General features: G+C 44.5%; 1 protein-coding gene across 1 annotated transcript; it reads left to right on the top strand.

The window, feature by feature from the left end:
- Positions 1-1,196: 1,196 nt before the first annotated feature.
- ALKBH7 (alkB homolog 7) lies at positions 1,197-4,554 on the top strand. The gene is made up of 4 exons (XM_069767273.1): positions 1,197-1,510; positions 2,196-2,369; positions 2,450-2,574; positions 4,036-4,554. Exons 1-4 carry the CDS (start codon positions 1,217-1,219, stop codon positions 4,157-4,159), a joined length of 717 nt encoding a protein of 238 aa, XP_069623374.1. The 5' UTR covers positions 1,197-1,216; the 3' UTR covers positions 4,160-4,554.
- Positions 4,555-13,538: the final 8,984 nt, after the last annotated feature.

The raw sequence follows: 13,538 nt of genomic DNA, 5'->3' as shown, positions 1-13,538 counted from the left end.
TGGATATCGCTGTTACTATGGGGGCACTGTGGATATCGCTGTTATTATGGGGGCACTGTGGATATCGCTGTTATTATGGGGGCACTGTGGATATCGCTGTTATTATGGGGGCACTGTGGATATCGCTGTTATTATGGGGCACTGTGGATATCGCTGTTATTATGGGGGCACTGTGGATATCGCTGTTATTATGGGGGCACTGTGGATATCGCTGTTATTATGGGGGCACTGTGGATATCGCTGTTATTATGGGGGCACTGTGGATATCGCTGTTATTATGGGGGCACTGTGGATATCGCTGTTATTATGGGGGCACTGTGGATATCGCTGTTATTATGGGGGCACTGTGGATATCGCTGTTATTATGGGGGCACTGTGGATATCGCTGTTATTATGGGGGCACTGTGGATATCGCTGTTATTATGGGGGCACTGTGGATATCGCTGTTATTATGGGGGCACTGTGGATATCGCTGTTATTATGGGGGCACTGTGGATATCGCTGTTATTATGGGGGCACTGTGGATATCGCTGTTATTATGGGGGCACTGTGGCTATCGCTGTTATTATGGGGGCACTGTGGATATCGCTGTTATTATGGGGGCACTGTGGATATCGCTGTTATTATGGGGGCACTGTGGATATCGCTGTTATTATGGGGGCACTGTGGATATCGCTGTTATTATGGGGGCACTGTGGATATCGGTGATATTATGGGGGTACTGTGGATATCGCTGTTATTATGGGGGCACTCTGGATATCGCTATTATTATGGGGGCACTGCAGATGCTATTTTACCAGATATACCTTTACTATGTTGGGGGAGCACCAGGATTGTGCTATATTTCAGATTATTACAGACTGGTGTTTGGGTGATGGGCTTTTGGATACTTACACTAATAATTTGAGATTGGTGGACAAGAATATCATTGTATAGTGCTATCAATAAAACAGAGTATGTGTGCACTGAGCATTATTTCTCCATGGTAAATTGGGAAGATTATAAAAGTAAAGAATTGAGGACTACAAGTCCCATAAACTATGAACAAGTTACAGTGAGGAGGGGGGGAAGATGATAAAAATGGCAACCAATCAGGTAACACATTTCATTTTCCAAAGTGCCTTGCTACAAAGAGAGCTGAGATCTGATTGGTTACTTCGGGCACTTCCTGAGTAGCGCTCCCTGCCCATCCCAGAATGCAGTGCGCAGTCACAAGATGGCGGCGTCCAGTGGTCGCTGTTGCCTTGGTAACCTTCGGCGGTGGTTCTGCGCTGTGAATAGGCCGCGGGGTCTTGCTGTGGTAACACCGGGAATCTGGTGCCGGTTCCATTATGCGGCTCCGCTGCCGGATAACCAGGTGTTTCCGTCCTCCGCAGCCGTGCTGTCCCAGCTGTCCCCCGGCCTCACCCTGCAGCCGGACTTCATTACTGCCGAGGAGGAGGCCGCCCTGTGCCGGGAGCTGGAGCCTGTACTGAGGAAGAAGCGCTATGAGAGCGGCCATTGGGATGACGTGAGTGCCCGGGGACGTCTTCCCCACAATGTCGCCCCTCTGCCGCAGACGTCTGAATAGGGTCATATCCCCTGTGATGTGTTTGGGCCACTTATCAGTATTCGCCCTAAAATCGGGATATCCCCGGCGCCACAGACGGGCCGCTCTTGTAAATTCCAGCTTGTCTTCAGTTTACTGCTTCTTAAAATTTGCAGCCGTTCTTGAGATATTCACTTTTATTTTTGCAGCTCGTTGCCTAGGAGACCGACCACCGCTGCTTCATAGCTTGTAAGCACTGTGTGTTCTGCTGTCTTGCAGCAGTGGTCGATCTCCAAGGCAACGAGCTGCGAACAAAAGAAAAAAGTATTAACATCTCAAGAACGGTTAATAATTTTAACAAGCAGTAAATTGCAAAATTGCTTTTTTTTAACTGACTATACTCCTTTTATGAAGATGTAACTATACCTTTAAGACAACGTGTCCTGTCAGGTGACTGATGGATCAGATTGCTGCTGCCTACAGACATGCACCTTACTGCTGCTTTCTAATAAGTGTTTTCTTCCTGATCCCAAGTGCTGGATTCACAGCTGCACTCCTCAGTACTTCTCTATAAGTGCCCGACTTCTTCTCGCCCCCGATAGCCAGCAGATGGTGGATGGGCTGCGCTGCCATTACTTTACCATATGTACATCTTCTCTCTCTGCAGGCGATCCATGGCTTCCGGGAGGTTGAGCGTCTGCACTGGTCCCCAGACTCCTCCGCTGTCATACAGAGGGTGAGAGACAAGGCATTCCCCCCCGGAGAGAACCAGCTGTCCCTCGTCCATGTCTTAGACCTTCAGAAAGATGGATACATCAAACCGCACGTGGACAGCGTGAAGGTGAGGATGTGTGGTAGGCTAGGTCCTGGCACTGAGTAGAGGACTCCTATACTGAGCTCACGCTGACTCTCCTTCACCAGTTCTGTGGTGGCACCATTGCCGGGATCTGCTTGTTATCCAGCAGCGTCATGCGCCTGGTGTCTGTGGAAAATGGAGAGGAGCGCGCAGATCTATTGCTGCCCAGACGCTGCCTTTATATAATGAGGTCAGTAGTCCAGGCTTCACGCTTGTGTGCTCCATTACTCTACTCGTGTCTTAAGGTACCGTCACATTTAGCGACGCTGCAGCGATCTAGACAACGATGCCGATCGCTGCAGCGTCGCTGGAGAGCTGTCACACAGACAGCTCTCCAGCGACCAACGATGCCGAAGTCCCCGGGTAACCAGGGTAAACATCGGGTTACTAAGCGCAGGGCCGCGCTTAGTAACCCGATATTTACCCTGGTTACCAGTGTAAATGTAAAAAAAACAAACACTACATACTTAAATTCCGGTGTCTGTCGCGTCCCCCGGCGTCAGCTTCCCTGCACTGTGTAAGCGCCGGCCGTAAAGCACAGCGGTGACATCACCGCTGTGCTCTGCTTTACGGCCAGCCGGCGCTGACACAGTGCAGGGAAGCAGAACGCCGGGGGACGCGACAGACCCCGAAATGTAAGTATGTACTGTTTTTTTTTTTTTTTTTTTTACATTTACACTGGTAAATACATTTACACTTAGTAACCCGATATTTACCCTGGTTACCAGTGAAGACATCGCTGAATCGGCGTCACACATGCCGATTCAGCGATGTCAGCGGGTGATCCAGCGACGAAATAAAGTTCTGGCCTTTCTGCTCCGACCAACGATGTTACAGCAGGATCCAGATCGCTGCTGCGTGTCAAACACAACGATATCGCTATCCAGGACGCTGCAACGTCACAGATCGCTAGCGATATCGTTGTTAAGTTGTTCAGTGTGAAGGTACCTTTAGGGAAAGACCTCGCAGATTGTTAGCTGATCCTGTTAAAAATGGCCGTACCCATTGCACTAATGGTGACTGAACCCAGCCGTCTATGCAAAGTGTATGGGGTGTCCAGACTTTCCTCTAATGGCAGATGTTGGAAGTAGGGAAGGTGGATTGGACACGTTAGATGTTAACATGCCCAATCGTTTGTTCTCAGAAGAAAACCTGCTGCCAGAGGTGTCTGCCAGCAAGATATCCCCTATTGAGAGCATGTACATTAACAGTAGAGGCAGCCATGCAGATCTAATGGGGGCTGGAGAATGGCTAGGTTAAAAGGCTTATGGGAGAGTTGGTGCAGATCGATTGAAGGACCTGGTCCGTTGGCCACCTGGGTAATATGTGGCTGCTGGATGGGAGACCCGCCTCTTACCTGATGGCATCCACATCTTTTCTATTGATTAGCCGACCTGCAGCGACGTCACTCTGCAACAATGTCATCATGACAGGCCGGCTAATCAAGAGGAGAGACACATGCCGTTGTGTAAGAGGTGGTCGTGAAGGCTCCAGCAGTCACAGACTACTGATGTGGTCAATGGACCGAGTCCTCTGAGTCAATTTGCACCAACTCTGTTGTATGGCCACCTACCCGTAAGATCCTATGGCCGTGCTGCATTGTCTATTTTTATTTGGACGTCACTCACACTTTGTTCACTTTTCATCTCAGCGGTGCCGCTCGCTACAAGTTTACACATGAAATCCTGCGCGGAGAGGAGTCCTTCTTCAATGGCATGCCGGTGCCGCGAGATCGCCGTATCTCCGTAATCTGCAGAAATCTTCCCGAGAGCTGATGGTCTCAGGACTAGAGTACCGCTGCTGATGGTTTGCTCTGACTTTTACCCCTGTCCTAACTTATGATCCAGTGGAGAGAAATGGTTTTACCTGTTGTTGATACAATTCTAAAGGTAACTAAGCTTTAATGATGATTTCCTGTATATACGGTAATTCTGTGTATCTAGTGGAAGGGTAATAAAGGGGTGACGTTTGGCCCATGTAGGACTATTACTACCCCACCACAGTGCCGTCTCCATCAGTGATCAGGACAATCCTACTAAATGACGTCCATTTTTGGTTGCAAAAAAAGAATGAAGATCTGCGTAGATTTTTTTTTTTTTTTTTTTATCAATTGCATTTTATTTGTCTCAGATCTACAATGGAATAAATAAATAAGTTATTTGTACATAAATAGTTTTTTTTCTTCATCTTACTGGCTGCTAAAAGCAAGACTACTTATATAAAAAGAGCATGAGGGCAGATACGTGGCAATGTCCTCACCCCACTCATCACAGGTTTGCTAGAAGGTTCAGAGCCGTACTTCACAGGTCTTTATTTAAAGGTAATGTGTCATCAGAAAACGACCTATTGTGTCACAAAGGATTTTTTGTTCACAGTTTTTCATATCACAATCTATAAAAAAAAAATCAGAAATCTTGCAATGAAGGTTAATATTAGACTCATAGTTGCTGTTGTTTTCAGCAGCCACATGGACACAGGCTGCATTCGAGCATCTCTGACTGATTGACATACGATAAGCGATCGCTTAATCGTATACAGGAACTTTGCGATAGTGAAGGGAACGTGACCTGAGATTGGTTGATCTTGTGTTATCTACTGCATATAGAGGAGTTATTTGTCATTGTAATCCCATCTGTGATGGTAATGAAACTGCTGAAAAGTGTTGCAAGCAGAGCAGTATGTATGAGTCTACTATTAGGCTTGGTGACTAGTGTGAAAATGGCAAGATTTCTTTCTTTTTATTTTATAGAGATTGTCATATGGAAAACTTGAAAAAGAAAACAACCTCATTATCAAAAAAGGTTTTCCAAAATGCATATAAAGGGGTCGTCTGGGCATATAATATGACCTGTCTATGGGATCGGTCATGGTGTGAGTCCAAAACCTAGTCTGCTTGTTGTCAGTGTATTGAATCATTTCTGTACCCCTCTGTCCTAATTAGAGAGAGTGCAAATCGATTTGCAAAATGTGTTCTGTGAGAACTGCCATCTCTGACCAGACGACCTCCATTGCTACTCATTGGATTAGCCGGTCTGTTATGATGTCATCATTGTGTCTTGATGTGCATGTGACATTGCAACGGTTAGGAGGCGGTTCCTGGGATTCCCATCCGCTGGGTTAAATACTCCAAATCGATTCACATCATATCTAGTACTGATCATATCCAACTGAAAAGTCTGGTCAGTGCGATGCCAGTGAGAGGCCTGATGCCCAGCGATACCTGTGAGAGGCCTGATGCCCAGCGATGCCTGTGAGAGCCCTGATGCCCAGCGATGCCTGTGAGAGCCCTGATGCCCAGCGATGCCTGTGAGAGCCCTGATGCCCAGCGATGCCTGTGAGAGCCCTGATGCTCAGCGATGCCTGTGAGAGCCCTGACGCTCAGCGATACCTATGAGAGCCCAGATGCCCAGCGATGCCTGTGAGAGCCCTGATGCTCAGCGATGCCTGTGAGAGCCCTGATGCTCAGCGATGCCTGTGAGAGCCCTGATGCCCAGCGATGCCTGTGAGAGCCCTGATGCCCAGCGATGCCTGTGAGAGCCCAGATGCCCAGCGATGCCTGTGAGAGCCCTGATGCTCAGCGATGCCTGTGAGAGCCCTGATGCTCAGCGATGCCTGTGAGAGCCCTGATGCTCAGCGATGCCTGTGAGAGCCCTGATGCTCAGCGATGCCTGTGAGAGCCCAGATGCCCAGCGATGCCTGTGAGAGCCCTGATGCCCAGCGATGCCTGTGAGAGCCCAGATGCCCAGCGATGCCTGTGAGAGCCCTGATGCTCAGCGATGCCAGTGAGAGCCCTGCGATGCCAGTGAGAGCCTTGATGCCCAGCGATGCCAGTGAGAGCCCTGGTGCCCTGCAACAAGCTGTCCTGCTATCAGTGCTTCCTCTAGTGGCAGGTGGATATGGACATGGGCGTTTTTACCTTCTGGATCTAAGCAAGAAGGGGGCAAAGTTATCAGCAAACCAGATCCCATCTTTCAGAGCCATGTTTCTGTGCAGTTGTTACATTTTTTTTTTTTTTTTCTGTAGTCGGGTTTGCCTTTTATCACTTTGTTGCACCTTGGCCTGGGCCAAACAGATTACATTCATAAATAAGTTCACTACTGAGTGGCTCTACGTTACGCCGGTGGCTCATTACCCCACACAGCCACACGCTGCCGCCGACAGCTTTTCCACTGTGTGCCACCGGTGACTGTCATCCAGGAAGGCAACGTCTTCATAGTGCGTGGGGCGACAGCAGGGCCCTCCAAATATTTTCTCCTCCAGAAGAGAAGGGAGGTCGCTCTTCTGCAGAAGCAGTGTTAGAGTCAGGTCGTGGTTTGTACGGGATCGCGCACATCCGCCACCGCAGTACTTGAATAGGACGGTCTCTTCAGAGTCATAGCCAAGTCCGAGGTCTCCAACTCGCAGCAGCAGCGTCTTCAGACGGCATTCCCGATCCTCCATACGAGGTCGTCCTGACTGCAGTCTCCTCCTAAAACGTGGGCGGGGGGCACCATCTGATAACAGCGAGAAACTGCCAGCATCTGTAAAGAGACAAATGGGGGACGTAGATATTAGTTGTCATTACGAAGGGGTTACATGGTGACGTGTCATGCGACAACAGTTCTCTGCAAAGTTGCAGAACAAAAATGTCTGTGCAACTTTATCTCATGCAACTTTTTTGTGACTTTTTTCCTGTAAATAAATAGCCAAGTTGCAAGATTAAGTCCTACATTGAAAACAATGATAAGTGTGGCTTGTGACCAGCAATTGAAAATCCAATACATTTGGAAACATTTGCCACCTTATGTTGCAGGAGGTGACAACGAAACGCCATAGGAAATCCATACATCCAATGTTGCAACGTGTCACAGAGATTTCAGTATCACACGACACATGTAGTCTTATATCTGCACAGACATCGCCGCCATCGCTAGCGCCCTGCACAATCAGCTTCTGATTGCAAAAATTACTACATTCTGTTTTTGTTTTGTTCTTTCAGTCAAGATGGGGTGCAGAGTGAACATTAATGAGAAAAAAAAATAATTTTTTTGAAGTTCCCAAATGGCTGCAATGAAACCAAGAGTGAAAAACGTAAAGGGGTCTTAATACTTTCCGTACCCACTGTACATTAGATAGCGGGACCCAGAAGATATGACATATAATGTATATCCAGCTCACAAGCGAGCACATGTGGCACAATGTGGCATAATCTAATATATAACATCTATATAAGAAAGTATGTAGCACAGAGACTATAAAACATAACATGGCACATCATGGAAACCAATATAATACTCAACGTAAGGGACGTTATCAAATATATTTTAATTATATTATTAAAGCAGAAATTTCTCTTAATTTTGTACCTGAACAAGTTTTTCTATTTATTAAATATACATATAGCAGACATCATTTTTAGGTATGTCAGTCTCTTTTTTTTTCATGGTAACTCTGCCACTAGGGGGCATTATACCCTACTCATGATAAATAAATGAATATACCTTGCTGAGATGGTCCTCCACCCTGTATCCCCCCAGTAGAGTCCAAAGCTGCGGGGGCCACAGATCCAAGCAGTCCAACCAGGAGGGTGACCCAGAGGGGTTCCCCGTACCTCATCTTGTATACCGTATCACACTCTCTCTGCAAAACAAAACTCCAGTCCCCCTAAAATTTATACGTGGCGGCTGGGGAGGGTTTTTAACCTGTCATGTACCGGATCTCTCCATATAAAGCACATGGTGCTTACGGGGGTAGGGGGGAGTGCTTGAAAAATTAAAGTAGGATTTCTTTGATTTCTCAAACCTGCGTCACCCACCCACACCAAAGAATGTGCTTCATGTAGTACTGTGGTATACGTGTGTGTATATTTTGTAGAATATGTGGAGAGGAAGATAATAAACAATATTTAGACCTTACTTTAATAAACCCATAATAATATATATGAACGTACTATCATAGGAAGACTTATGGTAACTTTTTATACATCTAATAAACTTTATCTGTAGGTCTGTCTCATAATTGTGTCTGTCCTATCTATTCAGCTATTTGTTGATAGATCATTATCTATTATCTATCCTTCCTGCTACCTTATATCTATCTATCTATACACTTCCGTACTTACATGGCTCATTGCGTGAAAGATTCATTTTTATTGCGCAGATCTATTCTTCAGTCTCGTATTATTGACATAGTAAAAAACATTCTCTGAAAATAGGAACTTTTTATGGCCCAGATTCCATGACATTATGAAAGCTGCGGTCTAATATGCCGGTAAAAACCTTATACATGAGGATTGGGTTAGGGTTCTATATCTATTATCTGTCTATTATCTATTTTCTATCTATGATCTGTCTATTATCTATCTGTCTATTTATGATCTACTTATTATCTATCATCTGCTATCTATTATCTATCTATCATCGATCTATCTATGTATCTATCCATCATTCCATCCATTCTATCTGCAATTTTCCTAAAAGCACTCTAATATATACACTCTGTAATTTATATATAACTATCGATCTTCTTCATGTATGTATATTATCTTTTTTTGTGGGTGTGTCTATATAATTGTTTACCCCAGGAAATATCTATGTGCATGCACTGTGTGTATAAATAAATAATATATATAGTGTGTGAAATATTCCTACATAAAATATATATATATATATATATATATATATATATATATTTTTTTTTTTTTTTTTTCGCAGGAATTTTACTTATACTTGAAAACCATCTTATGCTTTTTGGCGTTACTCAGAGCGGCAAAGGGTTAAATATGTGAAAGCAAATGGGGGTGGTGGTGTTCTAAGGATCGGAACTGAATTCCTGGGCTGATTACAGACAGATGAATACCTTTTACCTAATGAAATATATAGGATTAGGTGTTCATGACAGTCACGAAATCATAGCTGCAGCTTTCCCCTCCGCCTCCCTCCATACGTCTGGTAGAAAGATCAGACCGAGTCTTCCTCCTCTGCACTTCACCTGTCATCATATATCTGGGAGACAGGGCAACCTTGTGTTCACGGCCATCTTCCTATTGTAGCTCCCAAATCCTGAGCGGGATGGTAGTATCGCCGACAGGTTACGTAGCGCAGCCTGATCCATCCAGTGCGATAGAGCAATCACTAACGTGTAGATGTAAATGCAGAGGTGCTCAAAAAAAAAAGTACGTAAACCCTTGAGAATTTTTCTGTACTTTTGCTAGCATTTAAGCAAAGATAAAATCAGATCTTGTAGGCCATAAATTTAACTGGAGCCCTATATTATGTCTGAAAAGTTCTTGTAAGAATAAGTATCTGAACCCAGATCAGCTTGAACAATCTTTTCGGAAACGTTTCAATTTTGTTTAATTTGTACTTTTCTGCTTAAAGGGTTTGTGCCATGTTCATACTTTATTGATCGCCCAGGGTCTGACCACTGGGTCCCGACGATCCCAAGAACGGTGTTCATGAAAAACAGCCGCACTCAAGTAGTTTGAAGATTTATGCCAAAAATATTATATCTTTATTTGTGCGTACAGACATCACCAGGTGCTTTATGACGTATATGGGTTGCGGACAATAAGGTTAACGTTTCGACTGGGGGGCGGTCTTTGTCAAAACCTCACTTGTGGTAAGGGTGCAGAGAGGAAAAAAAGAATCAGTCCAACAAAGGCAGTGCCTGTAAGAACGTAGGGACGTACAGCATCACCAATGGTTCGGCCATAGCTTCCCCACGTTCTTACAGGCACCGCCTTTATTGGACTGATTCCTTTTTTCCTCTCTGCACCCTTACCACAAGTGAGGTTTTGACAAAGGCCACCCCTGGTCGAAACGTTAACCTTATTGTCCGCAACCCATATTCGTCATAAAGCACCTGGTGATGTCTGTACGCACAAATAAAGATATATTTTTGGCATAAATCTTCAAACTATTTGAGTGCGGCTGTTTTTTCATGAACATTGGGACTTTTCGTTCAGCCTGCACCCTTCTACTTTTGTTTAGAGTGCACATCATTTCCTTCGATTTGATCCCAAGAACGGGGCAGAGCTCCATCTGATTGGAGCGGAAGTGGAGCAAGCGCACCTCTAGGCCACTCATTCTGTTGGACGGCCAAAGATGGCCGTGCGCTGTACCCCAACTTACAGGACTGAAATGCGTCGTTCAGCACGCTCACTTCCACGACTGCACGTACGCACGTGGACAAAATTGTTCTTACCTTCTGTTAATGTAAGAAATCCCCACTGTGGTCACTGAAATAACGTGAAACTGAAAAAAGCAATTTTCACTTTAAATTTACTGAATGTCAATAGTGAAAATTAGACATTTCTTCTGAATTGTGGTTCTACAGAGAAAACAAAAGCTACTGACATTGGCGTGGCCAAAATTGATGGTCCTCTTAACTTAATATTTTGTGTCACAATCTTTGAGGCTAACACACAATTTCTGTAATGCTCAGTGAGACTTCTGCCCTCGTCCACAGGTATTTTGGCAGCTTCTCTTGAGCAGACTGCTCCCGCTGTCTCAGGTGTGAAGTCTCCTTCTCCAGACTGCAGGTCTCAGCTCCGTCCACAGATGCTCACTAGGCTTTAGATCAGGGCTCATAGAAGCCACAATGCTTTCCTCTCAGCCATTCTTTGATATTTTTATCGGTGTTTTGGGTCATTATCCTGTTGGAGGACCCATGAACTGCGACTCAGGCCAAGCTTTCTGACACTCGGCAGCACATTTGGCTCTAGATTGCCTTCATAATCTTGAGATTTTATTATACCTTACATAGATTCAACAAAAACCTACTTGTGCCAGATTCAGCAAAGCCGCCCCAAAACATATCCGAGCCTCCTCCATGTGTCACAGTAGGAACAATGTTCTTTTCTTTGTAGGCTTCATTTTTGTGTCTGTGAACATAGAGCTGATGTGACGCCAAAAAACTTCCAGTTTTGTCTCATCCATTCAAATGGTATTCTCCCAGAAGCTTTTGTGGCAGGTAAATATGCATTTTGGTAAATTCCAGTTATGCCTTTATATGATTTTTTCAACAGTGGTTTCCTCCTCGGTCGTCTTTTATGATGTCCACTTTGGCCAAGACAGCGACAGATGGTGTAATATGATACTGATGGACCTTGATGGTCTTATAGCCTTTACCGTTTAACATGTTTGTCTGTAACTTTCTTTCTAATCTCTTAAGAAAATATTCTTCTTACCTTTCAGTGGTCCCTGTTCAGCATACGCAAGAAGATACTAAACAGCACAATGACTACTTTTAATCTTCTAAATAGGCGAAGATATTTCTTTTTCTATTCTCCCTGTTTTTTGCACTAATTTTAGTTGCTTTTAGAACAGTAGTTGATTGTTTGCCTGGTTGGGTACTCCTGTTTGCAATGTGATGTAAAAGTAATTCCTCGACTTTTCACCTCTTTATCAGGGTTTTGCTGACATTATTCTCTCCACAAAACTCCATAGGTCTACATCGTCGGCTTTTATTTGAAAATTCATTTCCTCCCAGATAAAGAATCACTAAAAGGTAGCATGTTTCCTTAGTCTCCTCCAGAAATGGAGACAATGTCTTGATATCTAAAATACACCTTGAAGAGGAGCTTCATTCAGAAATCTGCATCTTTTTTTTTTTTTTTTTTAAAGAATGGATCTCTTACACCATTGAAGTATTCGCTATTGAATAACAAAGTTTAAACAAGGCTACAATTAAAGATTGCTGTCTTCTGACAATTATTTCTGAACTCTTCAACCAAGAATCTGCAAAAACCCTAGTCCATGCCCTCATCATCTCCCGCCTCGACTACTGCAACCTCCTACTCTGTGGCCTCCCTTCTAACACTCTCGCACCCCTCCAATCTATTCTAAACTCTGCTGCCTGACTAATCCACCTCTCCCCTCTGTCAATCCCTTCACTGGCTCCCCATTACCCAAAGACTCCAGTTCAAAACCCTAACCATGACATAGAAAGCCATCCACAACCTGTCTTCACCATACATCTGTGACCTCATCTCCCGGTACTTACCTACACGCAACCTCCGATCCTCACAAGATCTCTTTCTCTATTCCCCTCTTATCTCCTCTTCCCACAATCGTATACAAGATTTCTCCCGCGCATCCCCCCTACTCTGGAACTTTCTACCACAACATATCAGACTCTCGCCTACCATAGAAACCTTCAAAAGAACCTGAAGACCCACCTCTTCCGACAAGCCTACAAGCTGCATTAACCACCGCTCGACCAAGCCACTGCACGACCAGCGTTACCTTCACCTACTGTATCCTCACCGTTGAGATTGAGCCCTCGCGGGCAGGATCCACTCTCCTCCTGTACCATTGTGACTTGTATAGTACTGTACTTGTTTTTATTATGTATACCTCTCCTCACATGTAAAGCGCCATGGAATAAATGGCGCCATAATAGTAAATAATAATACTACTAATAACTCTTAGATCAGATGAAGAGCTCCCATTTTTTTACTAAACCGCATATCCTCAGGCTTGAATCGCAAGAGAGGCATGAATGGGCAAGAGCATTCAACCCTTGAGATGGTCACCTCCGGTGTCCTTCGGCCTATGCATTGCATCTGATCTGTTTCAGCATTTCATGGACAATATCTTCTGAGATGTACAGAATCGGTACCTACTCTTGTACCTGGACGATATACTGATATTTCTGCCTTTGACCGCCTTCATGTTTGTTTAGTTTTTCACTTGCTTTTTTGCAAGCTAGAGAAATGCCTGTTTGAGTCCCAGGAGCTTCCATTCTTAGGATTTATTATATCCTATGAATGGCTCCTGAAAAGTCTTCAGCAATTCAAATATGGTGACAACAAGTGGGCTTTCAAGCTCTTCAAAAGTTTGTAGTCAATTATTGCAGTTCATCAAGAATTATTCCCAAATATGTCTTCTTTGATAGCTCTCAGTCATAATGGCAAATTATGGAATTAGTCAGATTCCACAATACAAGCCTTTAGTGTCTTCAAGACTCACTTCCTCTCGGCATCGATTCTGCATCACCATGACATTAGCTAGCCAATTTTATTTTTGGATGTGCTACCTCCAAAGGAGTATGAGCCAAGCTTTTGCAGCAGCCCAATGAGACCAAGAATCGCCCTTGCTGTTGCGTCTTCAAAATGTTTACTCCGGTAGAGAATAACTGTTTTGTCTCTGACCGTGAACTTCTTGCTCATAT

This window comes from Ranitomeya imitator, chromosome 4 (assembly GCF_032444005.1).
Source record: "Ranitomeya imitator isolate aRanImi1 chromosome 4, aRanImi1.pri, whole genome shotgun sequence".
In the NCBI taxonomy this organism is placed as follows: domain Eukaryota; kingdom Metazoa; phylum Chordata; class Amphibia; order Anura; family Dendrobatidae; genus Ranitomeya; species Ranitomeya imitator.
The sequence above is the reverse complement of the archived record's forward strand: the minus strand, read 5'-3'. Positions and strand labels throughout refer to the sequence as shown.